Raw genomic sequence first — 27871 nt, 5'->3', positions numbered from 1 at the left:
TAACTGTCTTACCTAATTATTACACGTTTGGGTAATAATGTTCCTGAACATTACTAGTGATGACTCTTCTAATACATTCACAAAATGAAGAGGCAAAAATATATGTGCTGCCTAATTTGCAGTTCATGCTTTTCCAGTACCCTGTTTATTCTCTCTAAAGTTTTAGATATTATAATAAAAGTAAGCACGAGGAATTCATCTTTGTGGAAATTCCAGATTTGTCTTGAATATTTAATACTGATTTGCTTAATGGTGTTATTTATTATGCTCCTTCAGAGTTAAAAGAGAAACTGGGAATGTCACTTAACACAGTATATCAAGAAAAAAAGCATGAAATATTTACTTGTCTTTTTTTCTTCCCTGGATCCTAGTCTCAGTCAATGTCTCTGAGGTTTTGTGTGCCTATAGGTTCTTAAACCTTTCTGTTCTCACTCCCTGTCTCTTGTTTGTTGTTGTTGGTTTTTTTTACAAAAGACTACCATTTAGGTTTATTTCATAGTATTCCTGTTTAGGATAGCTTCATTCATGCAGCACAGCAGACATAGATTTTAGGTAGATCCAGACGCATTAATTTAGTACGTCAATCAATGTAGTAGTGGTTGTTTCAGGAATTGTTAATGGCTTTATTTTTCAGTGCTCCCTGGACACAATAACTCACAGTAAATGTATCTGTGAGCGAAACTGGGAGACAGGCTGTGCCATACTAGATAAGATTAAAAGTAGATTGCAAGTTTTATTGAGCATACTAAATAGCAATGCTATTTATTATTTAGGAACAATGCTATCCCTGCCTTATTATTCCAGCCTAGAAACTGATCTGATTACTTGTCATGGTTTGATCCTAAACTGACAAAGCAAGTTTTGAAAAGTAGTGCTGATCTTGCAGTCAGTACAGTGGTACCTCGCAAGACGAATGCCTCGCAAGACGAAAAACGCGCAAGACGAAGGAGTTTTCCGTTTTTTGAGTCATTCCGCAATACGAATTTCCCTATGGGCTTGCTTCACAAGACGAAATGTCTTGCGAGTTCTTGCAAGTTTGTTTCCTTTTTCTTAAAGCCGCTAAGCCGCTAATAGCCGCTAAGCCGCTAATAGCCGTGCTTCACAAGACGAAAAACCGCAAGACAAAGAGACTCGCGGAACAGATTAATTTCGTCTTGCGAGGCACCACTGTAGATGTCAACAATGTATGCCTGAAAAAAGGAGGGTGAGTTCTTTATGGCCTGTTTTGTACAAAATACCAAGTCATTGTTTATTTAGCAAACCATGAGTTAACCCACAGATAGTCATACAAACCATGGCTTATTTCTCCATATATTTCCTGCTTGGCTCATGTCTGTAGTTTGGTAAGCATCTGATCTGGTCAAAGAAACTTGTGGCTAAGGAGGCATACTTGGTTCACATGTAACACCAAGACATAGCTAAACCAAGGTTGTAAGCCAGCAACTAGCCATAACTTCATATTGTGATTTATTGACAGGAAGCAAACTATAATTAAGCTGCTGCGCTGGGTTCACACATAACACTAAAACATAGTTTTTTAAAAAACAATAGTTTAAGGTTATGTGTGAATCAAGCTGTATATGGAGGGGTAGGTGGTGGTAACTGTAAACATAAGGACTGTTCATTTTGGATCATGATGCTTAGGACTGGGGCTTAGTCTGAGGAGGTTGATATGCTCTTCAGCATGATAGCCTTTTAGAATATTGCTTATTTTGCTGTGATGCCATTTCTAATACATTTATCTGTATCCCAGGAAGGCATAGAGTAATGAGTATGATAAAGTTCATTTAGTTACTCATTGTAGATATTTTTCCAGTTCGCAAGTAACCCTGAGTCAAACCATGACTTAGTTTGGACAAGTAAATGGACAGGCAACTAGAGAGAGAAGATAATTGCTGCATTGTTCCTCTCTGGCTGCTTTCCTGATGTTCTGTGCTATAGTATGTTGTCTGAATCTGGGCTTGTGGTTTAGTTCTCTCCAGACAAACCATGACCTGTAACCAAGGTTTGTCCTGTGGTTTATGGTTTGCCTAGAAGAGTTAAACCACAAGTCCAGGTTCAGATGACATGCTAAGCTAAACCATGGCTTAACTCGGCATAGTACAATGACTGGGGAGGAGTTCAGTGGGCACAGTCTTCTTTTCTGGAGCCCACACATTTGTGCTAAGCCATGGTTTGACTTAGTGTGATGTGTGACCTTGGGCAGTGAATTTGGAATCCTGCCTGCATATAATTCATTTTTAGTTTAGGGACTAGTTAGAACTAGTTCTTAGGAGGTATTCAGTTTACAAGGGGAAAGTTTCACATACATGGTTTTATACCCTTGCTCTGTTATTTATCAATACAGAATATTTGCTAGTGTTTGAGGGCAATCAGGAGAGGAGCATTGCCTCTTTTATGTCTTGAGCGATACATATGAAATTTTAGGGATATGACAGAGGAAGGCTGTGGCATATTTGTGTGAACACTGAACAGCTGGTTGTGTTTCCTGCAGATGTTCTCAAACTCTGACCATTTTTAGTAATGCAGCATAGCTAGGTACATAGAAAACGATATTATTTAGAAATTTCCAGTTACCTGTTTTCCCTCTGACCCCAAGGTTATATTTCTACATCTTCATCATGAAAAGACAAATTTCTCAGAGTGTGAACCATTGTGGTGCTGTGTGTAGAGTTTGGGACCTGGATGTGCAAAATTGCCTTGGCTTTTGAATAGAGCCTTCCAACTATACCCCTTTACTGCAGTACCCTATGATCACACCTTTTTTTGAGGTGGGTGTGATGCACCACTTTACCCCCACCTGATATTAGGCTAAAAGGATTCCACCCAATCCAGTGATGCCTCCCTGGGCCTGGGGCCTCAACGGGCCACAACAACCGTCCTCCCCAGGACTGGGTAAGCCACCATTTACTGGAGAAGAGTTTGAATCCAAGCCACAACCTAAAACAGATGGTTGAATTGTCCTGGACTGAAGCAAAGTGTATGTTGGCCATGTGCTTCCGCAGAGTCCAGTCTAACCTACTCATGTATCAGTTCTTGACAAATACCTTGATGAATACTGGTCAGACCCTCCTTCACCAACCCAAGGTTATGAAAAGGGCATGAAATGACTGCAACTGACAAGAGACTATTTTCTGCCTTGCTTGACTCACCCGTCCTTTCAGTTGGCTGTGCATAGATTGCCCAAGTTCAGAAACAGGGTTTAATTATTTTACTCCTAGAAGACTAGACATGGGGGAGCTGAGATGGGACAATACCTGTGATTCTGTGATACAGCCCATGTATCCTTAATTCACTGTTTAGGCCTAGCAGTTATGGCTAACACTTCTATTGACTTTGGGTAATCACTGGTGCCAACAGTTGGGTGTACTACTGTATCATCAGAGAGAAAACCTATCTTCTGCTGATTGTGCCTATCTACAGTTCTTTGTTTCAGAGCCGCCACCCCCTAACTGTCAGAACAGGGTTGGGGTGGGGTGTTAAATAGGAAGAACAGGCCTGTGAAAATTGGGTGCCACACCTTGCATGAACAGAATGCTTTCCACTAAGACAAAGACACAATTGAATAAAATCCTGAGCAGAGTGCTAAAAAAGGAAGAAAGGTTGTTTTTTAAAAGAATAAAAATAAAATAAAAAAGCAATTAAAGTTTTCAACACCCACCTCTGAATTTGTTTTGTATGCTTGGCACAGGGTCAGTCTGTTTTGACAGGCAGCTTGGTTACTTATATCTTACAGCACATGCATTCCATAACTTAGTGGATTTTGTTATGAATTTTACTTCATTTGTATGCTGTGACAGAACTGTGAGTTGTATTATTCTTCAGTATATGCATTTCTTCAGTTTTTCCCTCTCTATTTAAAGAAATAATGATGTTGTGTCCTGTGCTCCTCAATCAGAAGCTCCATTGTATATTCCTGGAATATGGTTTTTTCAGGTTAAGAGAAACTGTGGCAGGAGTATAGGGCAGCAGCTACCTATCCTATTATTATTTAAATTATGCCTCTTATTATTAGTTCTGAATATGTATTAGTTTTTATTATAACTTCTTCTTTTATTATTCAGAAAGAGAGAGCCATACATTCTTATGGGAAATGCAGGAGAGAAAAAAATACTTTTTAAAGAGCCTACTGTCTTTCATACAGACTGTATTCCTCAGGGTTTTACATAGAAGAAGAGCTTGCTTCAAGAACCTTCATACCTTTCGTAAGCTCTTATTCTTGTTGATGTTGAACAGTAGCTAGGTACACTGAAACTCCCTCAAGATCACGATCTGTAGCAGTACGAGTAGGAAGGAAATTAAAGAGGCAAACACTGAGAAATGGAATCAGCATGGTGACGGAGTGTGTCTGTGTGTGAGTGTGAGTGTGTGAATGCAGACTGGAGTATTTGATGAATCACCTTTAGATTGGAAGCTCTTCTGGCCTCTGGACTCTCAGGGACTGTTTTGTTGTTTACACAGAAATCCAGAATTTGGCTTTGCCCGTTGTACACTGCATTTGCCCAAATAATAATTGCATTGTAATCTGAAATACAAACATTGTTAAGGAATATGAGGGGAATTTAGTACTTAAAACCTTTGTTTTACTAAAACTTTGCAGTTGTAGCTTTTGCTGCTTTAGGTGTCTTCTTAGTTTATGAGTAACATTTACTTAAGTTGGTAGGGTGATTAAAACAACTTTGTTTAAGAAATCTGGAGATGCAAAGATTATAGCTTTAAAGGTCAGTTATGATGAAGGGCAGGTTAGAAATGCACCAAATGAAATGTAATTTAAGCATTTAGGTATCCTGGCTGATAGCTGTTGGAGATTTGAAATTCATCTACTTTGGCCACAGTCCTTAGCCATTGCACCTTTTGGGAGGGAGGTTTAAACTATAGTAAATTTATTTGTGGAGAAGGCCTTGGATATTGGAGATGTGAATCAAGTAATTGGTCACATACTGGTTAAGCAGGGTGGAAGAACAGGGGAGATGGTTTTGTAGCAGTGTGTTCACAGCTAAAAGAATACTGTAATTCTGCAGCATTGGGGATCCCAGGTGTTGTCTAATATTAAAGGTTGGATGTATGGACCTCCTGTAACAGGATGTGTATGAAATGGCCCTTTTTAATAAAATGCAAAAAATGAAACTTTTGAAAGATCTGGTGTGGATTTTTAGAATTGTTTGCAGAATAACATCTAGAGCCATAAATTAAGGGAACAGTATTTTCTTTTTTTCTTTTGTGCTTAGCATTACTGCTACTGATAGCGGACTTATTCTTATTGCTGTTAGAGTTGCCATTAATATATACCATAAACAAACAAATGCACCCAACAGGTATGTATTTAGCTACTTTGCAGAAGTGCCTTTTTGTTACTAAAGAGAATGTAGATATTTAAAAACTCAACATAACGCTTACATAATATAATTCAGGTTTATTTATCAGTCTCTCTCTTTTTGGTTCCAGCTGAGCTACTGGGATCATCAGCAATCAGGCTCTCTTCCTTGCGTGATCTTCCTGCTCAGCTGCAAGAATTGTACCAGCAGGGTTTCATCTTGGCTGCTGTCCATCCCTTTGTGCAGCCAACTAATGAGAATGAGAGGACTCCCCAGGAACAAATCTTCAGGGCTGTACTGATCAAGAAAACAGAAAGGTAAAGCTCAAGATAGTGAGCAGGGAATAAAAATAGACAATGAGATTTCCTGCTGAGATTTGACCTAGATCAGGAAATAATAGCAGTGTCATGTTAATATTTGCTGTGCAAGCCTTGGGTATTTTCATAGGCTTAGCATGTTTTGTGTGTTTTATGATCCATCTGCAGCTTGGCAGCAGTGTCTGAGGATAACAAGCTGAAATGTGTTTCATATTTTGGAATACAGTACACTGTCACCAGGAAACAGCCAATCCTGGGCAGAAGTTTGAGAGGCTGGCCTGTTCTTTTCCTCTTTTAGTGTAATAATTTTATTTTGTTAATTTGCATCTAGAAAAACCATTTGGTTTCGATAATCACTTTTCCATTGTCTGTATAGCTGGTGGTATTATATAGGCAGTGCTATTTAAAAAGAAGGTGAAAAATTACAATTATATTAGAATTCAACCCCCACTACACCTATAAAATAATTTTCTTGCTAAATATAGACACATCACAGCAAGAGATTTGTTTTGTTTTGCTTTGATTTCATTTCAGTGCAGATAAGCAGCTCATTTTAATGCAACCTATGTTCAAAGGAGATTAGGAGTGAGACAGAACTTTAAAAAAAGCCCTCGTGAGTTGGTTAAACTTCAGACCTTGAGGACATGAGATATCTCAGTTTTGAAGTTGATCAGCAGAAGAATTGTTTACCATGTAAATGTGATCTGTAAAAAAAGCCAAAATGGCCAGTGTCATTAGATGATATTTGTGGTTGCTTGTCCCTTAAGTCACTTGGCCATAGGCGGAGGATGCAGAGGAGAAGTCAGTCTTGCATTTCACATTGATTGAAATGCAGCCCTTCTATTTTCATTACAGGGAGGCAAATGTCAGTGACCACTCCTTGCTGCAGACCACACACCAGCTGCCCCCTAGGCCAAACCAGCATCCATATGGGTGTAAGCTTTCTCCTCTGCAGCTTAGCCTTCCAAGGGTTAAAAATAAGCTGACTCAGTTCCTAGAGAGGAGAGGAAATTAATGTGGGAAGGAGAAATCATTTTACAAAGGAAATACTATTTTCTCCCCCTCTCCACCCCCAAAGTCTTTTCCATGGCCTTGGCCACCTGTCCTCACCTTCCTTCAAAATCAAAAAGCCTTTTCCTGCCTGGCTGGAGTGAAGTGACTCCTGTCACTCCCAAGCTCTGCATTGTGACCTCTTCTTGGATCTGGTGAGCTCCCACACCCAGTCTTCGTGCATTTGGGTGAAAGGGAGTCCCAGGACTGCAGAAAGGAGGGTGCATAGGAAGATCTGCAAGGCAGGAAAGCGAGGAGAGGACTAGGAGACCCGGAGGGGTGGGGGGAAGAGATGCCCAGATTCCAACACCGGGCAGTGAATGGAAGCACAACTGATTGGGAGGGTGTGGGGGCCTGAGAAGAGCAGGTGAGACCCTACCTCCATTTCATCCCATAGAATAGGAATACCCCACAACAACACCCACATCAGGGAGTGAAGCTTCTGCCTTTCCTCTACCTGTGCTGTTTCCAGGTGGAGCAAGGAAAGGTCGCTTTGTTTAACACTAAATAATTTAATGTGTAAAGAAATAAAGAAATTTTTTTCTATAAGGAACCTAGGTTTTCTATATATGTGCATAATGTCATGCTTCCCAGTAGATTCAAGTCTCTCATCGGTGCAGGCAGGTTTACATCCAAACACAACAACAGCCCTAGAACGAAACAAGGTCAAGCACATAGAATCAGTCTAGATCCATCCACGATCCAGAAGCAAGCTCAGAAATGAGGCTTTTCTCCTCCATAGAACAATGAGAGAAAACCAGCCTCTAGTTTGTAATGTGCAGATAATGCATAGCCTCTCACCCTGCTTCTAATGCAGTCACCGGGAAGAAATTTACAGTTGCTGGTAGTGACTCCTTTTGTGAAATTAGCGGTAAGAATGGGGAGACAAAATGAGCGTTGGATCTGAAGGTGTTCCATTTTCAGTGTTCTTTCACCAGTGTAGCTGCTGCTTCTCCCACTATTATTTCTACAGTAACAGAATATTTAAGCCCATGTGGGTTGTTCCAACATAGCTAGTAAAAAAAAAAAAAAAATGCAGTATAAGCACGGATAATTGGGAAACACTGGCCTGCAAGTGCTCCGATTGGAAAATAGCCTCTACCAAAGGCATCATGGACTTTGAAGAAGCACAAACTCAGGATGAAAGGGAGAATTGAGCTAAGAGGAAGGCACGTTTGGCCAGTGGCGGAGCTTCATGCTCTGGCATCGGGGTGAAGAGCAGGCAGGGCCGGGACTGGCGCCCATCCCAGGGTGTGGTGTGCAGCCCACAGGGGCATGGCGTGCGTCCTGGGGGTGTGGTGCCCAGCGCGGGTGGGGGGAACAGCCACAATGGCACCCCACCCAGATCGTGCTGCTGGGGGTGGTGTGCTCCCCCCGCAGCACTCTACCTCCACCATTGCATTTGGCAAATCCTCACCGTGATCAACTTCCACCCGGAAACTTATGTCCCCACTGTGGAAGGACGTGTGGATCCAGAATTGGCCTCCACAGTCACTTACGGACACATTGCTAATACCATATTCATGGAAGACAATCATACTCGGCTACGAGTTATCGCCAAAGAAGAAAGAGGGAGTAAAGGTGCAGGCTATGCTCAGGCTACTGAGGTGCATAGCTTGCCTGCCTAACCCTGTTTCCACAGTAACCCACATAGGTAGAAGTTATCAATGTGTTATCAATGTGGGAGTAAGCACAAGAGACAGTGGTGGTCTAATCAAAATCTCAGATGCTGCAGTTTTCCATTAAGAAACAAAGAAGAAGAGGTAGTTGTAGCAACCTGGTTCCAATATGAATTTTTATGCCAAAAATGTAAAGAGGCTACCATCATAAAAGAGAGGGGAATAGAATAAACTAAGGTGGGCAATACTTTGACACGAGAGGCTATGTAGTTTGACAGCTGTTCCCTTTTTGGTTATGTGCAATATAAAACATGTAGCTATGGTGGGTAAACTGCCTGTGTTAATAAGAAGCTTTATAAACAAAAGAGAGCACATGCAATTTTAGTCTTTAAGCAGAGCATTTTATCACAAATCGGATTGCTTGTAGCCAAACAGCTAGGTGGAAATAAAATGTCTAATTTTGACATTTTGCTGAAGAGGCTGCAGCTAGTGCTAATTTTCATCTGGCATATGCAAAAACCTTAAGATTACTGGAGGCTCAGTTGTAAGTGCAAATTCATTAGCAGAACTTGCATGCCCTAAGAATTTAGCTAGGACTTCCTGCTATTTTCAGCAGTCCTGATTACAAATTCTGACAAATTGCATGATGTGATAAAAAGCTTTTAGTCTTTATTTGTGGAGCACAGCACAGTTTCTGTTAAGTCCTCTCCACACACCCAGAATTGTTTGGTTTCTCCTCATTCTCTTGTACAAGTACTACATGCATCTCTGCCTCCCCCCCCCCCCCCGGAATTTTATGCAGTGTGGAATCAGGATTGTTTGATATGGTTTTATTCACTATGTGCAATGTATAGCATATAATAATGTAATCCTTGAATTAATATGTGCTGGCATTGGTATTTTGATTTTTGTTGCAGCTTATTTGTAAGCTGACAGTTGAAGACTTTGAAACTCTATTTTTGCATCTTGGAAAAGTGTCACTGAAATGAATGCCAATTCTACTGTGTTGCTACTGACTTGATACAGTCATCTCTGGTGATTGCACACCTTGCATTTCACATTATTTTGAAAGTGTCCTCACGTGAAAAGAATGCCCCATATGGAAAGCTAACACACTTTTCCTCTTGACTTACATACATGTTTTTCACATGGGGACAGTTTTAAATAAATGAGCTGTTGCCTGAAATCTGAGGTGGTGCAGTCAGATGACACACTGTATTAAGTTAGGAACAACTTTACAATTCATCATTGTGAATTGTTGTAATATTGATGAATCTAAGGAGAAATCCTCAGTCTCCCCACCCCCCACCCCCGTGATCAAATGTGAGGAGAGAGACAGATACAGAGTGAGAGATCAGGTGGAATTATTAATTGGGCCATTACTGAGTGTCGTAGGTAGTATGCTTTCATGTGAGCTTATTTTTCAGGACATATATGTTGTGGTGGATAATATTGCTCTTTTATTTTCTTAAGATCAAATTGTGTTAAACATATGAACCTGCCCCCTTCTCTAGACAATGCAGTGCAATAATTAGTAGATGTGCAAAATGTGTTTCAGTACTGGCAAGTCCACCCCCTCCTGCCTGGGCACTCCAGCCCAGGTGAGCCCAGACCCACCCCACCTGGGAGAGATCAACGTGAGTTTCTTTCAAGCTCATCCTCACTTAGTGTGGGGACACCATGTGTTCCACAAGCCCAACTATTGTTTTCCTCCTTCTTATCCTGCAGGTACATACTTTCTCACTACAGGTCACCACATACAGAGTACCTATACATGTTATGTTTCTTTGCATACACTGGCAAGTGTCATATAAAGCATAGTGCTCAATTCTGGGATATCGTCCACTAAAAGAGAAAGGTGCAAGTACATTGATGAAGTCCCAAAGATTTTAGGTGGGGTTTCACATACTTGAAATGGCTTTTGGGTCGCTGTTTGATACACAGGTTAATGACGCTTCTCTTGGATAATACTGACCATGGGATTGCTTGCCTTCTAGCTGAACGAACTGCTATTCACTTTTAATGTTTCAGTGTTCAATTGTGAGCTAAAATATATTCCTCAGAAGTTTTTAAGCAGTCTTTACAGCTGAACACATTTCGTTTCTGTTACGTTGCGGTGATTGTGGGCATCCCAGAATATGAGTACCGGTATATGCAAACTCTCTTACTCTAAAGACTAAAGGGGATTTTTGTGTGTGTGTTTTAGAAGAAAATAATCATAACAAAAACTGTGTGGTTTTATTTCTGCACTTATTTAATTGAGCAAAAAGGCACCTCAAATAACATGCTTAGCAAATGACATTTCCTCCTGGCATATTTTATGCCTCCCTTTCCTACCCTACAGCACTTAAATATTCTAGAGTTTCAATCTGTGTTTCAGATGTAGTATCATGATGTCAGTATTTTAGAGGAGTGTTTTTCAGACAGGGTACCATGACGCGGGTGGCACTGTGGGTAAAACCTCAGCGCCTAGGACTTGCTGATCGTATGGTCGGCGGTTCGAATCCCCACGGCGGGGTGAGCTCCCGTCGTTCGGTCCCAGCTCTTGCCCACCTAGCAGTTCGAAAGCACCCCTAAGTGCAAGTAGATAAATAGGTACCGCTTTATAGCGGGAAGGTAAACGGTGTTTCCGTGTGCTGTGATGGTGCACCAGAGTAGCTTCGTCACGCTGGCCACGTGACCTGGAAGTGTCTCCGGACAGCACTGGCCCCCGGCCTCTTAAGTGAGATGGGCGCACAACCCTAGAGTTGGACACGACTGGCCCGTACGGGCAGGGGTACCTTTACCTTTACCTTTTTACCATGAGCAATTCCCTCCAGAGGTTCCACAAAATTTTACAACCTTCCACCTCAAGCACTTTCCCCTCTTGCACCTGCCAGTCATTCCTCAAACTCAAGCTACATTGCTGAAAAGTTAATGAACCCACAGAATTACATTTGTGAAAAACATTCTGATCGTTGAATGATTTGAATAATATTCCAATTATTAATTAGCAAAAAATTCTTGCCTTTGAATTTTGTAACTGTTAAATAATGTTCTTAATGGTGTTTACTGCTTTGTGGTGGGGGCAGGGAGACGTTGCTGAGATTCTGCAGGATATCACTATATGCTGCAGTATTTCCTCTACAAAAAAAACAGAGGAAGAAAGATAGAAAATGTCTGTTTGCACTAAATGTGTCATTAGAAACCACATCAACTTTTTTAATTGGTGTGCCCACCCCCACCGATTTCCCCCCCTGGACTGCCGCAAGCCAGGAGGAGAAATTTCACTGTTCCTTCCTCACCTTCAATTCTGAAAAAAATAAAATTGCACCCCACACCTACTATTATTAATTATAGGTGCCACTGGGAACTTTAAGACTAATAGCAGCTTGGGAGTAGGTGATTTTCACTGTGGCTTTGATGGTGGGAAGAGTGAAACTCCTCCACATGCTGCAGACCTGATGAAAATCATCCCACCCCAGCCCCCGCTGCCTATTGTTAAATTTTATAACCCAGTATAGTTTCTAATGACACACTCATCATCATTTGTCCTTTGACCATTAGAGTTACGGAAGTAGGAGAAATCAAATCCAAGTGCATGAACTAAGGACAGTCCAAAGATGCTTTTAGGTGGAAAGATGTGATTATATACTCTCTCACACTCTTTTGCAGAGAAGAAGCTGCAAAGGGTGCCACCAGAACTGGCTCATTATCACCTTATGCCTCTGTTGCTTGCCAGGCATCTAGAAATAGCACATAACCATGCATGTAATGTGCAGAAAAGGCCATGATCAGAGGCTGGGTTGCATTGTAAGGAGTGCTCTAATTATGAGATGCATTATAAAGGGTGATTTCAGAATGATGGTGGGGATTTTTGAGATGGCTATGAAGAGGCAGCAGATGTGAGGTTTAATCTCAGGACTGCTTGTTCACAGTGATTCTCACATGACAGAACTGATTCACACTGATTTACACTTTCAGGAAAACCCCTTACAGAAGAGGAATTGCTAGCGGGTGACAGCTTATTACAAAGCATGTTTTTCTACAAGCTTCTTTCAGTTCTAGTAAAGTGGCCAGAATAAGAAAATGAGGGCTATATGTGTACACACACACACACACACAGAGAGAGAGAGAGAGAGAGAGAGAGAGAGAGAGAGAGAATGAATGAGAATGAATGAAGCAGGCTCACAAAAAGGTCCTCAGGAGCTTCAGAAAGGCATTATGACCAACTTGGTCGGTCATCTTGTTTTCTGATTATCACATAATTGCTCTCATGTGTTTTGCATAACTGTTCAACATACCTTGTTCTGTGAATTATATCATGTTTACCTTGTGCCAGAACAATTTAAGTAAAAGTCATTGAAGGACTTACCTTCTTTTGCATTACAGTGGTACCTTAGGTTACATACGCTTCAGGTTACATACGCTTCAGGTTACACACTCCGCTAACCCAGAAATAGTGCTTCAGGTTAAGAACTTTGCTTCAGGATGAGAACAGAAATCGTGCTCCGGTGGCGCAGGGGCAGCAAGAGGCCCCATTAGCTAAAGTGGTGCTTCGTTCTGGAGGTCCATTCTTAACCTGAAACTGTTCTTAACCTGAAGCACCACTTAACTAATGGGGCCTCCTGCTGCTGCTGCGCCGCCGCTGCACGATTTCTATTCCCATCCTGAAGCAAAGTTCTTAACCTGAGGTACTGTTTTTGGGTTAGCGGAGTCTGTAACCTGAAGCGTATGTACCTGAGGTACCACTGTATATAGTGTTGAAATTGGATAGGGAAGACGTGAGTTTAAATTCTTTTTCAAGCTTTATAAATGACCTTGAGCAAGTTAGTATTCCTTAATACAGGGATGGGGAACCTTTGGCCCTCCAGATGTTGCTGGATTACAACTCCCTTTCCATTGGCCATACTGGCTGGCAGTGATGGGAACTGTACTTCAACAGCATCTAGAAGACCAGATTCCATACTCCTGACTTATTCTAAACTTCCTTATGGAGTTTTTAGAAGGATAAAATAGGAATACCAATTGAAGCTACTGATATGTATTCAATGGTAGATCTGTGTAAAGAGTCTTACAGGCACCTTGTCTGGATGTGGCCAAGATGTGAGTAACCGAAGACAGATGTTTCACACATACATGGGCTGTATCCAGCTAAGTCCCACACAGAGTAGGACTTAATTCACTAGGACTCACACTGGATGCAACATGTATATACACACACGCACAGAGGTGGTGACCATTTTGCACGGGGGTTCCGTTCCTAGCCCCCACATGCTTCAGTGGAGCATGCACAAGCACGCCTGCCCCCTTATGCCACACCCCCTTATGCCCCCCCTGCCCTTTTCTGGGTCCAGAAGGGCTCACACATCAGCAATTGCGTGACAATTGGATGCGCCTAAATGGTTGCCACCTGTATACCGATTCTTACAACTAATTTTAAAATATGTTTGTGTATTTTTTGTCAGGCTGCTACTAAGCTAATCTTTTTAAGCATACAGACAAGGGAAGCTGCTTTATATTGAATTGTAACAATGGTCCATCTACTTCAGTATTGTCTACACTGACTGGCAGCAGCTCTCCAGAGTTTCTGACAGGATTTCCGCTCTACTTGAAGATGCCAGGGATTGAACCTAGGACCTTTTGCATGCAAAACATATGCTCTACCACTGTGCTCTGGCTCTTCCCTTGCGTATGAAATATGCATCAATTTTAAACACACTTCTCTTACATCAGCAGTAAGGTAGTAGAATTAGAGTCACTAATAGAAGAGTACATACTAGCATTTACACATAGCTCCTTTCAAGCAGCTTTGTTCATTAGAGAACGTGGTGGAGACAGGAAGTACAAATGCCGTGCCCTTCCTGTTCCCTGCACTTCTTTGTATCATCTGAAATGCAACATTTACCTTTTATCCTGGAGGAAGGTATAGGAGTTCTATTTCTGGCACTACGGAGACACTTGCGCTTCCTGTCCACCCTGTGTTTCTCAGTATCGGAAGCCATTCTTCAAGTCGCAGTGCAAACAGTTATGAAGCCTGAAACTGCTTTACAGAATTACTCAGATTGTAGTCTTAGCAGATTTTCCCCAAATAAAAAGCTTTTAATGAAGCCGTTTTGAGTAATGGTATCAGAATATATATGGTTATTCACATGGACATCCCTTTTTGAAGTTGTTAATGGTTTTGAAAGTTACATCACATTGGCATTCTGCACGATCTGTTTTATTCATTGAATGCAAGTTGTACAGACCAAGCACTGGTGTATTTGGTTTTAGAGAGTTGAGTGTCTTCAGTAATACAACAGGAAGTCAAGTTCCTCTTTAAACCATTTTCTCCTCCTATGCTGCCATGTACAGTGGTACCTTGGGTTAAGAACTTAGGTCTGTTCTTAACCAGAAACTGTTCTTAACCTGAAGCACCACTTTAGCTAATGGGGCCTCTCGTTGCTGCTGCGTTGCCAGAGCACGATTTATGTTCTCAACCTGAAGCAAAGTTCTTAACCTGAGGTACTATCTCTGGGTTAGCGGAGTCTGTAACCTAAAGCGCCTGTAACCTAAAGCATCTGTAACCCGAGGTACGACTGTATATAAATTAAAACATGAATATTTGAAAGAATTGTTCAACCTAAATCTCTCCCAAGTTCTATCACATTCACATAATAGGGGCAAAGGAAGTCCATCTTCATGTTAAGCAGTGAGAAAATAGATCTCATAGCTTCCCGAGCCCTCTACGTTTTCCCTAGAACTTCAGGGAGAGTTGTGTGAGTAATGACCCCCAATAATGACTGTCTCTGCCAAAGCCACCCAGAGTTTGTTAGGAGTGCCAGCTTGGCCCCACGACCGTGGGTGCCTGGGGTCGTGGGTGCCATACAGCATGCATGGCCCTGGTGCTGAAATTTATGGGTGCCCAGACCCTTCGTGGATAATTTTGTAGGTGCTTGGGCACCCAGGGCCCCAGGGAACCAGCACCTATGGAGTTTGTGGATTTTTATTTTTATTTTAACATTTTTTTAATTAAAGATTTCTTGGTTTACAAAAGTATGTGCCACCCTTTTCAAGTTACATTTTCTACAGATCAGTTTCATTTGTTGAGACATTAGCGTTACATTAGGAAGAAAAGGGGGAAAGAGGTGGAGGGGGGCATGGTGAGTGGGGGTGGGGTCAGGTGGTAATGTTTCTATTCTACTTAATGTATGTGGGGGGGGGGTTGTGTCCGTGTTTCTTGTGCAGGTTCTCTCTACTATTCGCTTGTGGATTTAAGTTTGTGAATTTCTTACTGCTAGTTCATTGGTTTGAATTAAGGGTAAACAGAAAACAAAGAATATCAGCCTGTGTTTTGGTGGGCTAGTGCTCAGAAGTCTTTTTTACTGACTGTGCACTCAGGGTTCGAACACCCTGGTATGGTGTTTTACTAAATAGTAAATAGTACAGTGGTACCTCAGGTTACAGATGCTTCAGGTTACATGCGCTACAGGTTACAGGCTCTGCTAACCCAGAAATATTACCTTGGGTTAAGAACTTTGCTTCAGGATGAGAACAGAAATTGTGCTCTGGCAGCGCAGCAGCAGCGGGAGGCCCCATTAGCTAAAGTGGTGCTTCAGGTTAAGAACAGTTTCAGGTTAAGAATGGACCTCCAGAACAAATTAAGTACTTAACCTGAGGTACCACTGTACCTTCACATTTCAAGAAAGGAGATTTCAACCAAATTTACCGAGCTGTCTTGGAAAGTGGTGGGCTTTTCTTTTTTATGGGTTTTTAAGCAGACTCTGGGTTTCTTTCAGGGATGCTTCTGCAGGGGATTACCTTCATTGGCAAGGGACCGAATCAGGTGACCTTTGATGTTCCTTCCAACTGTGAATTTGCTATTTTTAAAAATTAAGGAAACTTCCTCTTTTCTAACAAACACTCAACCTCCGTTGCCTTCTGATAACCTCGGTTATTGTCAGGCTGTTTTGAGCTTTCTTTTCCTTTCCTTAAAAACAACAACAAAAAAACATGCAAATATTTAGCATGCCTGAGGAAACTCCCAAATATTGGGAAACCACCACTGTTTCAAATGTAGTTGGCACCATTTTGCTGCATAGCTAATGGACATGGCAGTAGAAGGAATGATAATCTACAAACATTTTTTCCTCCACCTCTGGAAAAGGAAATGAATGCAGCCCAAGAAATCTGAAAAGGAGCCTACGCTTCCCCTTTAACAGTGGGCATGAGTGGTCCCATGTTGTTTACAGTCCTAACGTTATAGGAAAGAGAAAGGGTCATGTAGGGTAAAATGAAAATGTGACCTCTCTTTTTTTCGGGGGGAGGGAACTCTCTATAATGTCCACAGGAAATAGTGCAGTCTAGGGCTGCCTTAACAGTCATTTTCACTCTTCACTGTCCCAGTCTCATAGTTCTGAATGTGTTAGAAGCTTTGCAAGTACCTAGGGACCACCTTCATCTGTAGCGAGCAAGCATTTGGAGTGTCTGACAGCTGGTACTGATCAGTTCGGAATACTCAAAAGATTGTATGTTGTTTTCCCTGCTGTTTAGCTAATATGAAGCTACCATTTTGGCTCAAGTAGCACAGAGCTTTGCAATTCCCTTAAAACCACAGCAGCAATTTTGTACTCTTCTTCCTGTTTGAAACAACTTGGCTTGTAAATTAAGAAGGGTGATATTTCATCGTGTGACAAAAATATAGGACTATGGCTTTAAGGCATGACAACAGGGTAGTATTTTGTTAAGTTTTCTCTTTAAACAAATAAAAAAGAGAGAATTTGAATTATTTTCTATTTTTACATTTAATTATGCAGTTCATGTTCTAAGATACCTAATGTATGTTACAATGTTTAAATAACAAGTTCTAGTTTAGCCCTCTGTTTCAAAAGACTCTCATACTTTAATAATACTTTAATAATTTCTTACTATTACAGGAAATGCATTGATCTCAGAGTTCTTGTTACACAATTGAGTGTTCTGTGTCACTGCTTGTCTAGGAACTACAATATGTCTGAGATATGCATAGAACATGTTAGTTTTTGGTGACTTGTCACCTGCTTATGAAAAATGCCTTCTTTTCTTTTTCTTTTCAGATCCCTGAAAAATGATGCTATCAGTGAAGGAAATACCTTAGAGATAGAAAGTTGCTTCTCCTCAGACCACCTTCTAGATAAATCAAAGATGCCAGATCTTATAAAGAAAGTAAGTACAGTAGAAGCAAAATATTCGCAAATAACAGTACAGATAGTTGCATTTGAAACTGATACTAAGGTACTAATGTTTACCAACCCCCAACCCCCCAATCTATGGAACACATTGTTCTGTCTTTCTGGTATATTCGTCTGTTTTGTTGAAATCAAGTTCTAAAAATTAGAACTGGTGTAAGTGATACTGAGATTTACTATTTTCCTCTTAGTTGCAATATTAAGCCCTGTTTTACATTGCTCACGCCTAATGCAATTCAGCCCCAAGCTTTTTGGGCCCACAGAATGCAAAAAGGGCGGAAGATCAGGTGAGAAACACTAGCTGAATCAAAATGGGCCATATATATTGTTACATGGCATCCTAATCTCCACAGCAGTGCAATATTCCAGGGGTTCCTGGAACTAATCTAGGATTCACGGTGGACAGTGAAGTAGGTGATACTGAGCACTCATTGTAAGCCATCAATGCCTCACCACTCGTGCCTAATCTGTTGTGTCTTTCCTCACTCCCACCTGCACCAGAGGGAACTATTTCATTGTCACCGCTTAGGCTAGCATCCTATTCTCTCTCTTCTCCCCCAAAATTCAGCCAGGTGCCTTTATCAGCTTGCAAGCAGTGCAGAAAGGTAACATACTTCCTATGTGTTCTCTCTGTATTACCCTCCCTCCGCCCCATATGGTATGTTACCTTTGGAAAGCCTCTATCAAATATTGTACTAAAGTTGAACGTCAGGAAAAAATGCATTAATTATCAGGGGGGTCATTGCTAGCTCCATATCTGAGATTTGCTGTATCATTTTAGAACAGGTGTTATTCTAATGAAAATTAGAATTTTGCATGTGTCAATTATGTGTAGCAAATTAATGACTATAGAAACTGACAAGTTTTTTAAAAAATACACTGAAAATAGCCATCTGTGGTGTTGTACTAGAAAAAATGTCCCCTATGAATAACATGGTGGCGCTTCTTCAGTACCCAGATTAACTTTTATATCTGCAACTATTCTCTACTCCACAGATAGCTCTTGTGGCCCTCTTGATGTTGTTGAACCAGCGGTGGCGGAAGCCGCTCGGGCGCCTAGGGCGGCGTGCCCAGGGGTGGGGTGACCCACCCATAGGGGCAGGGCGAGCCACCCGTAGGGGAACGGCGCACTGCGGGGCCTCCGGAGTCTGTCTGCCTCCTCCCACTCAGCCACCCTACAGCTGGGGGGGAGCCAGCAGGTGGACCATTTGCGCAGTGCGGAGCCTGCATGCACCCAAGCCACCACGTCTATCCCAGCAGAGACATGTGGCTTGGGCATGCTGCAGGCCCTGCGGTGAGTCCCGTCCTGCATTTTGTCACCCCCCTCAGTGGTGACACCCGGGGCATACCGTACCCTCTGCATCCCTTTCCTCTGCCCTTGTGTTGAACTACAACTCTGATTCTCCCTATTGGCCATTCTGACTGAGGCTGATTAGAGTTGTAGCCCAGCAACATCTGGAAGGGCACACATTGATTACCCCTGCTAATACTACTGCATTCTGTGGCTCTCCCCTAGTTCTCGTTTCAGCTGCATACTTCATCTTCGTTTGTGTACAGCTTTCACAGAGTTCTCATTTTCCCTTGAATTAATCTGTGGCCTTTTTACAGTCGCTGGGGAATCATGATCTTGTGCTGATGAGTTTGAGGGAAATTGACCTTTAAATATTACTGTGAGTTGTGTGTAACATGGTGTGTGTGTGTGTGTGTGTGTGTGTGTGTGTGGTAGCAACCTACATAAAATGAGAACAGGAGGATAGAAAGTCCTTAGCTACTCCTAAACAAATGTCATATTTAGAAGTTGAAGATCAAAGGTTTTCTGAGACCAATGTGAAATATTTTACTTGTGGAGAAGTTACATTTTACACACCCATACACACCCACCGAGTTTAGTGTAACTTCAAATGCATAAAATACCCTCGTGGTTTACATGGAGAAGTTATGTCTGGTTTTGATCACTAGTTAAGTGTACAAGATAAATTAGCTGAAAACTTAAAATATATTATGAATTTGTGGGTCCTGTAACCCTTATTGTTCTTGGAAGAGCAAAAATGCATCTGGGAACATGCATGCATTCTAACAGATGGGAAAGGGGCGTCTGCTGCTATATAAAAACAATTTTTATCTACAGTGAATAATATTTAATCAAAACACAGAACTGGGAAATGACTGTATCCCAACATTTTTCATTAAACACACAGTGGTTTTTTTAATATATAAAAAAGTAAATTTCCATTGCATTCCATAATTTCTGACTAATTGTTTAAATATATAATTCTTTGCTTGCAGTCCAGAAATAAACTAGATTTAACACTTGGCCAGAGTGATAAAACTGTTGTGCTGTTCATTTGCTTTAAATGTTTCCTGTTATGAATGCATTATTCATTTTTGTTCAATAATCTGAGACATTAGTCGTCATTTGTCACAAAAAGATCCTAATACATCTTGGGTTTTTAACTTGTCTTAAAGCAAATTATTATTATTTTTAATGGAGAAAAATTGGAACAAAAACTGCTTCTGGCCTTCAAACAGAAAAGTCTGAAATGACCCTGCTGTAATGTTACTTATTGCCCAAAGGATTTGCTATCTAAGTGATCTGAAACGCTTTGAAACCATTCCTGTCTTTCAGGAAAACACTTGTCCTTTCCTCAAAGTCTTTACAAAAGAGCATTTTTACATTTATTTCTTTGCACTTCATAATAAGGGCTTCTCTCAAAGCATTGAACTTGGGGCTTTATTTTCTGCACACTCAGAAAGCAAACAGAAACCATCTCTTTGTTTAAGGATCTTGACATAGATATAATCTAGAATAAAGCAATAAGACTGGTCAGGAGTGCTCCTGCTGAGAGCTGTCTTTGGCAATAATGTTTTGAAAGCATATGTAAAACAAAGGATTGTGGAAAATAGTGTACATTGTACATTAGGTATCATGGTGTGAAGAGCAACATATGTTCTTGGTTACACTTCTTAAAAAAACTTACATTCATTTTTACTCTGCAGTATAACTTTGGTATTCAGAAACTCACTCTGTGATTGTAGCAAAAGTATTCCATTGTGCCCTCGGGGGACTTGATTTGCTTTTGTAATCCTTTGTCCCACGGACTTTTTTAAAAAGGTTCATCTTCCTGGCCAATGTAAAAATAGATGTGGTAGATGTGTATAGTACATGGCCCCAGCATTCCAGAGCTTTCCCCCCTGAAGACCAGAAAGAAAATTTGAAGCAAACATCTGATTATGTTGCATTAATATGTGTCCCAATGATTTGTTCATTGGGACACATATTAGGGACACATTTCCTTTTAATCCAGATTTTGCATGGAGAACTTCAGTGCTGAAAAGCAAAGACTGATGTTGTGTATTCAGAACATGCCAGAAAATGTGGCTCTTGGCAGGAAAAAGGCTGCCCACCTGTTCTGCATAACATACAGTTACTACTGTGGATGGTAAAAGCATTAGCACTCCTGAAGTGGGCAGTAGGGGCAAGGCTACCCACCTTGTAAAACCTTAATTTGTTAATATGGAGGGATGAGGCACAAAGCAGTCATTTGTTGGTTATTGTATGTGACTGTGCTCTGAACACTGACAGGCCTTATTCATCCAGGTGTATGGTAGTGGTGGCTGGAGCCCATTGGGACTGGTAGGGCAGAAGACAGGGAGACTGACTATAGATGGCTCAATCATAGGTTGAGCCAACTAATTCGAGTTTTGTTCCCATCCTCCTCTCTCCCAAGTTCTGCAAGGACAACACAGAGATTGCAAATGAAACTTCCTATGTGCATGGTGCTGGGGAAATATATTTCTGGACAATGAGACCAGATTTAGTCCATTACCTACAAAAGAGGGCTTTTAGAGTTCAATATTAAATGGATATGTTTACAATATCACCTCCATTTTATGACTTTAAGGAGTCACTGTCAAATGAGCAGCATGTGTTATTTATCTTCTGTAATACTCTTGCAGAACTCAGACCTAATGTAGTGGAGGTTTAGTGCTTTGGGTAGTTCTTCAGTTTGAACTTATCTTATGGATACTCAAACTTTAATATATGGGGGAAAGACTGAAAAATAAAGATTATGAACTTGAACTTCCTGACTATAAGAAATATTTAGGTATGAGATTTATTTTCAGTAGGAAATGTGCTAAACTTGATGGTGGTAGTGTTTAGTTTAAAACTTGAGCAGCTGCTGTCTCTTGGAAACAGGATTTATGTAGCTTCCTTTATAGCTACATTATGTTCACAAAGTGAACGTGTTAGAGCTGTGAATTTCTGCATTAATTCTGCCAGTGATTAAACACTGTATTCCGTTCATATACATAGAATTGGTATATAACCAGCCATAGAACAAAATCTGCAGACCTGCATTGGCAACCTCCCCACCCATTTAACCATCCAGGGGTCCTTTACCTGTACTCCCCTTACCATGTGTTCTTGGTATCTAGGATTTGGCACTCGGTCCATGGACTAACATGTGGCCATTCAGGTGTTGTTGGATTATAATCCCTGGTCATTGGCCATGTTGACTACCGCTGGTGGGATTTGGAGTCCAGCAGCATCTCTTAGCCACATCTGCTGAAGACCATACAACTACTACAACTGTTTAACATTCTCTGCAGGAAATTCAGAATGCCCTATTAGCTGGAACCGTTTTTGCTACCTTAACTAGTATTAGTAATATCAACTATTTTTGCACAGCTGTTGGACCATGCAGTATCCAAACATGTAGTTCTGCCTTTTGCATAGATCATTGAGCTGTTGCAGTGCAGACCCTTTGTGGATTGCATCCTTACTTCTATCTATGGCAATAGTCCCCAGCTTTCATATGGTATAAACAGCTACCTGCAATTAACATGTGTGGCATAAATGTAGTAGAAATCTGCTTTGATCATGAGTTGTAATTTAAAATTATAATATTGGCTGCTAATATCCTTAAAAACATAAGCAAAGTAAAGTGTACAGTTTATTGTAATAACTATGCTGATGTAGTAGGAGACCCAGCTACATGGAAGTTGTAACCTGATAATCAAAAAAATGATCTTAAGATGAACACAAGTGAAAATAGTTAGTCATTTTGGAAAGATCACAGCCTATAGTTAAAAATAAACTGTGCTTCATTCTTTGTAATTCAGAGTCTTCTCTGAATGCTATAGAAGGGAGCAGTTTCCCAAACCTACTCTTTCACATATGTTCACATCAAATTCTTAACCAAGGAATTGTATCAATTTATGAAAAATGTCAAGGACAACAGAAAAGTTGCTTTCAAATTTAAAAGTGTCTCTTCACAAATGAACCTTCCAAACAACGCAAAAGTCAATGGGAGGTTTCTGACAAATGGCCTCAGAGAAATACTAATGAAGAATGATGGTGCTTGAATGTGTAAGTAAGTAAGCCACAATTTCACAGCAATATTTGACATGGTGTTATATATATTTTTCTCAGTACCTTTTGCCTGCAGATTTTTGTTGGCATGCCACCTGTCAGAGCATATTTGTGTAACTTTTAACAGGAAATTGTTTGAAGAGGGTTATCTCTGTTCTACATATATTTCCAGTCAAGATGTATGACAATCTCACAAACATAGAATTAGCTGTATTTGGGGTTTTTTGTTTGTTTTTTAAGTGTTGTCCATTCTTTTGGTTATTGGGTGATACATACTAAGCAGCAATACAGTGGTACCTCGGGTTAAGTACTTAATTCATTCCGGAGGTCTGTATTTAACCTGAAACTGTTCTTAACCTGAAGCACCACTTTAGCTAATAGGGCCTCCCACTGCTGCCGCGCCGCCGGAACACGATTTCTGTTATCATCCTGAAGCAAAGTTCTTAACCCGAGGTAATATTTCTGGGTTAGCGGAGTCTGTAACCTGAAGCGTATGTAACCCGAGGTACCACTGTACTAACGTTTGTGACTGGATTTTATCTTTTTCAAAAGCAAAAGAAGGATCTCCTATACATCAGGACAGAAGATGCTGGACACACCTTTTAAAAATCCCCTTATCCCAAAATAGCTTTGCTACATTAAATTGGAATGGTCAGTTAGCAACTCACAGGCTGAATCTGGCTCTAAGAACAATTTCATCTACCCCCACCAAATTTTAATTAGCTTCCTACTGTATTTAAATTTCATGTGTGGCGCTGTATAATAAACCACTGAGTCTCTTGGGCTTGCTGATTGGAAGGTCAGCAGTTCGAGTCTGCACAATGGGGTGAGCTCCCATTTCTTTGTCCTAGCTCCTGCCCAACCTAGCAGTTCGAAAGCATACCAACGTGAGTAGACAAATAGGTACTGCTGTGGCGTGAAAGTAAACGGTGTTTCTGTGCACTCTGGCACTCGTCATGGTGTTCTGTGCGCCAGAAGTGGCTGGCCACATGACCTGGAAAGCTGTTTGCAGACAAACACCGGCTCCCTCGGCCTGAAGCGAGATGAGCACCGCACCCCATAGACTGTGGCTATGTATAATCTAAATGCATGTTCCATACCTGTATCAGGTAAATGAACTTTATAGAACCTGACTAGCTCTATAGTTTGGGATGTATTTTTCCCCCTGATAACATAGTGTCCATTCAAACATAGGGAAGTTGACCCTCCCTGCTTTAAATACTGATGTTTCATTTCCACAGAAAATGTTGCTCCTGCATTCTTTCTTGGAGCATGAATCATATCCCAACCCTGTCTTTAAGGTATTAGTGAAGTAACCACTTTGCTCTAATGATTAGTTTGCGAAAATAACCAAGTCAATCTAAAATACTGCAAGCTGTGTTGAATTAGTGCATACTAGTAGTTTTCGAGTGAACATTTGCTCTGGATGGAAGCCAAGAAATTCCAGTTGCTGGCGTCAAAACAGTTAAGAGAAGTTTGGAACACCCATCTTTCTAAGTCAGCCATGTGTCTTCATTTTATTACATTGTTATGCTGCATTTATGTGGTGCTTGGTGGAATACTTGATATTGAGCACGTACAAGATATATGATGTGATAATTGTAACATACAGACTAAAATTGATAAGAAAAAGAACTGTCTGTGAACAATTAATAACATCTAGGCACAGATTTCAGTTTCTATTATTGCACTCTATACTGCTGTGTTCTGATATTGCGTGAGGTTTCTTTACCTTTTATAAGCCAAGCTTGCTCCAGGAATTGATGCAGCTGTAAAGATTTAAGTCAAAATAAAGAGTTGGTTTAAGAAGAATTCTTTTTTAAAAAAGTCTAAAACCTATTCACTTATTTTATAACCAGTATTTTAAAATCACTTCTGCATTTTAATATTTAAATGCAGTTACAATATTGATGCATCTGCTTCTATTTCTAATTACTATTTTAAAACAAAGCAAACCCATCATCTTGCTGCTGCGCCACTATGCCCATTTCTTCTATGAGATCTTGGACATGGCTTGTAACTATATTGGAGGCATTCAAAGGACACATGGCAAACATATTGGAGTGAAAGTCAGAACCTTAATTCAAAGTTGTTAGTATGGTATTAATAGCAGTAAGCTGCCTGTCAACCTAGCCAAAGATTCATCAAGTTTGATGGGCAGACGAGGCATGGAGACTGGGCACTGTGGTTCATTAAGGGTTATTGGGAATTGTAACTTTGCAAAAGGTAAACTACAGGGCCCATAATTCTTTGAGGGAAAGAATGCTTTTTGAATGTGCATTAAAGGTATAGTGTGCACTTGGTTGTGTATACCCCCTCACCCCATTTATTCTGTACCCAATGCACTCCCACCACTGGTTTGGGAAATTATCTGAAATACATTATCTGAAATGCATATACATCCTGTACAGTGGTGCCCCGCAAGACGAACGCCTCACAAGACGAAAAACCCGCTAGACAAAAGGGTTTTCCGTTTTGGAGGCACTTCGCAAAACGAATTTCCCTATGGGCTTGCTTCGCAAGAAGAAATCTCCGGGGACCTCTTTTAAATGCTAGCGGTGGGGAGCAAAGCCTTCCCCCCCCTCCGGCCTTCAGAAGAGGTCCAGGAAGGCCGGCGGGGGCCGAAAGGCTTTGCTCCCCACCGCCAGCATTTTAAAAGCAGTCCGGGATAGCAGGGAAGCGCTTCCCGCTATCCCGGATGGCTTTTGAAGGCAGGCGGGGGGGAGCAAAGACTTTTGCCCCCCGCCCGCCTTCAGAAGAGGTCCTGGACTTGTTCTGAAGGCGGGCGGGGGGCAAAAGTCTTTGTCCCCCCTGCCTGCCTTCCCGGGGGCTTTTAAATCGCCCCGGGACAGCGGAGAATTCCTCCGCTGTCCCAGGGTGATTTTAAAATGCTGGCGGGCGGCAGCGCTGCCGCCCGCCAGCAGTTTAAGATCGCCCCGGGACAGCAGAGAAGTCTCCGCTGTCCCGAGAAGGCAGGCGGGGGGGGGGAGCAAAGACTTTCGCCCCTCGCCGGCCTTCAGAAGAGGTCGGGGGACAGACTGTCCCCGGACCTGGTCTGAAGGCGGTTTCCATAGGAACGCATTAATTGATTTTTAATGCATTCCTATGGGAAACCGTGCTTCGCAAAACGAAAAACTCGCAAGACGAAAAGACTTGCGGAACGAATTAATTTCGTCTTGCGAGGCACCACTGTATATGCAACCCCCACAGTTCACTATTATCTAAGGTGCTATTGTGCACCAACAGTCCAGAAGCTGTATTCACATAAAGTTTCCTTTCCCCCCGCCTATCTGAATTGATGCGTTGACCTCTCTTTTGCTGTTTAACCATTTTTGAAGGTTAGCACCTACCTTTCTTAAGCACCTACCTAACTGTAGTTTGACTAGTGTCAACAGTCTTGACCCAAAGACAATCAATATTATCCTCTCAATTTTGCTGCATCTCTGTGAGGTAGGCTGCCATCATTAATATTTTATACATGTAGTTTTGAGATAGAGTTGTCTACAATAGTCCAGCTTTAGGTGCCCCCCCTTGCTGTGAGGTGAGTCAGTACTTTTCATGATGTACAAATAAGGCAATGAGATTGAAAGGGTAACATTACCCATTTGCTGTGTCTGTTGTTGAGCTGAAAAATTGAATCATCGTATTAGTGCAAAGTTGAGCAATTCCTTCAAATGCCAGTTCTGGACTTATGCCAAGAGTTTTACATAGACTGTTTCTGGAACGCAAATATTACTTAGTGCCCATTGCATAGCCCCAGTCTTGGTGACCTTCTGCTGCTGCAAAACTATCAAAAAGTGGTTGCTGTTGTGCTCATGGATGCTATAAACCCACTTGAAAACTATGAACAGAGAAGACTGGACTGGTCAACTCCAAATGTTTCAGCTGTTAGCTTTTCTTGAGATACGCAAGTTATCTGGCAGCTAGGAATCTATTTATATATTTATTTATTAGCATTGGGGAACTTATACATTTAATGTACTCAATTGCTTTTTAATTCAAGACATTTTTAAATTACATATGCTCAAGTTATTAAAGTTTATAGCAGCAAAAATTTATTTAGATTTGTTTTTTTTATTATAAATATATCCAAAGCAGTAGAAACAAGAAAGTTAAAAGCTAAAGGCATTTCATGTCATTCTAAATTGCCCAGGTAGGCACATTCTGTGACCCTGAACAGCAGCAAATGACCAAACTGGACACCAGGTGCTGGTATGAAATCAAGCCAAATCTTTTATTGACTGTAGCAGGCAGGATATGTGTTGATATAGCAGTAGGGACAGGATCTGTTCATCATTCCACTCACCCCATGCTGGTGGAATGGGATTAGCTGGGGTTGGACCACGCCAAGCCGGTTCTGTGGGAGTTGGCCAGTGTTGAATCCTGTTGTGGTGCAACCAAGCTGGCAAGGTCTTACTGGGTGACCAGAGTTAGGATTACAGCCAGGCAGAGGGCCCAAGCCAAGCTTGGGTGAATGCCATGGCCAATCCTGCACTAAGGCTCCTACACTAAGGTCCCTTCGCTATGTTGATCCTGCCCAATGCCATTTCTGCCCTTGAATATACATCATTCTGCCTAACAGAGGAAAGTCATATGTTTCACTAAGAAAAAGGCAAAACAAACAAACAAGCAAACAAACAAACAAGCAAACAAACAAACAAACAAACAAACAAACAAGGGCCAATCAGTTTGGGAGAAAAATTTCTTTCAGGCCCTGTCAACCAGCGATCCAGATTGCCCATATCTGGTGTGGTGATTGGCACATAAAGGCACACAATTTTGTAATGTTTTTTTCCAATCTGGAAAACCTTTCCTGTTATCCTGCCAATGTTGAATGGTATTATTTTATATTCCAGCTTCTCCCAAGAGCCAAGTGTATGTGTGGGATAAATTCTTCCAAAATCTGGTATGCAAAAAAAAGATTTGACAGACTATAAGGATGTACACTGTACAGTATACCTAGCTTATAAAAGCTAAGTGATTGCAGACACCCCATTCAGCCCCACTG

The 27871-nt window shown here is 41.2% G+C and overlaps 1 protein-coding gene across 4 annotated transcripts in view; it reads left to right on the top strand.

Annotated features, from left to right (window-relative positions):
- RFTN1 (raftlin, lipid raft linker 1) overlaps positions 1-27871 on the top strand; it is a 99281-nt gene that overhangs the window by 28160 nt on the left and 43250 nt on the right. For all 4 annotated transcript variants that reach the window (XM_083705862.1, XM_083705863.1, XM_083705865.1 and 1 more), the window contains exons 3-4: positions 5446-5632; positions 17358-17466. In XM_083705862.1, coding sequence (XP_083561988.1) covers positions 5446-5632; positions 17358-17466 — 296 coding nt within the window. The remainder of the gene's footprint in view (positions 1-5445; positions 5633-17357; positions 17467-27871) is intronic.

The sequence above is a fragment of the Podarcis gaigeae genome (assembly GCF_964106915.1).
Source record: "Podarcis gaigeae genome assembly, chromosome: 12".
Taxonomy (NCBI): domain Eukaryota; kingdom Metazoa; phylum Chordata; class Lepidosauria; order Squamata; family Lacertidae; genus Podarcis; species Podarcis gaigeae.
Note: the sequence above shows the minus strand (reverse complement) of the source record. Positions and strands in the feature narration are given on the sequence as shown.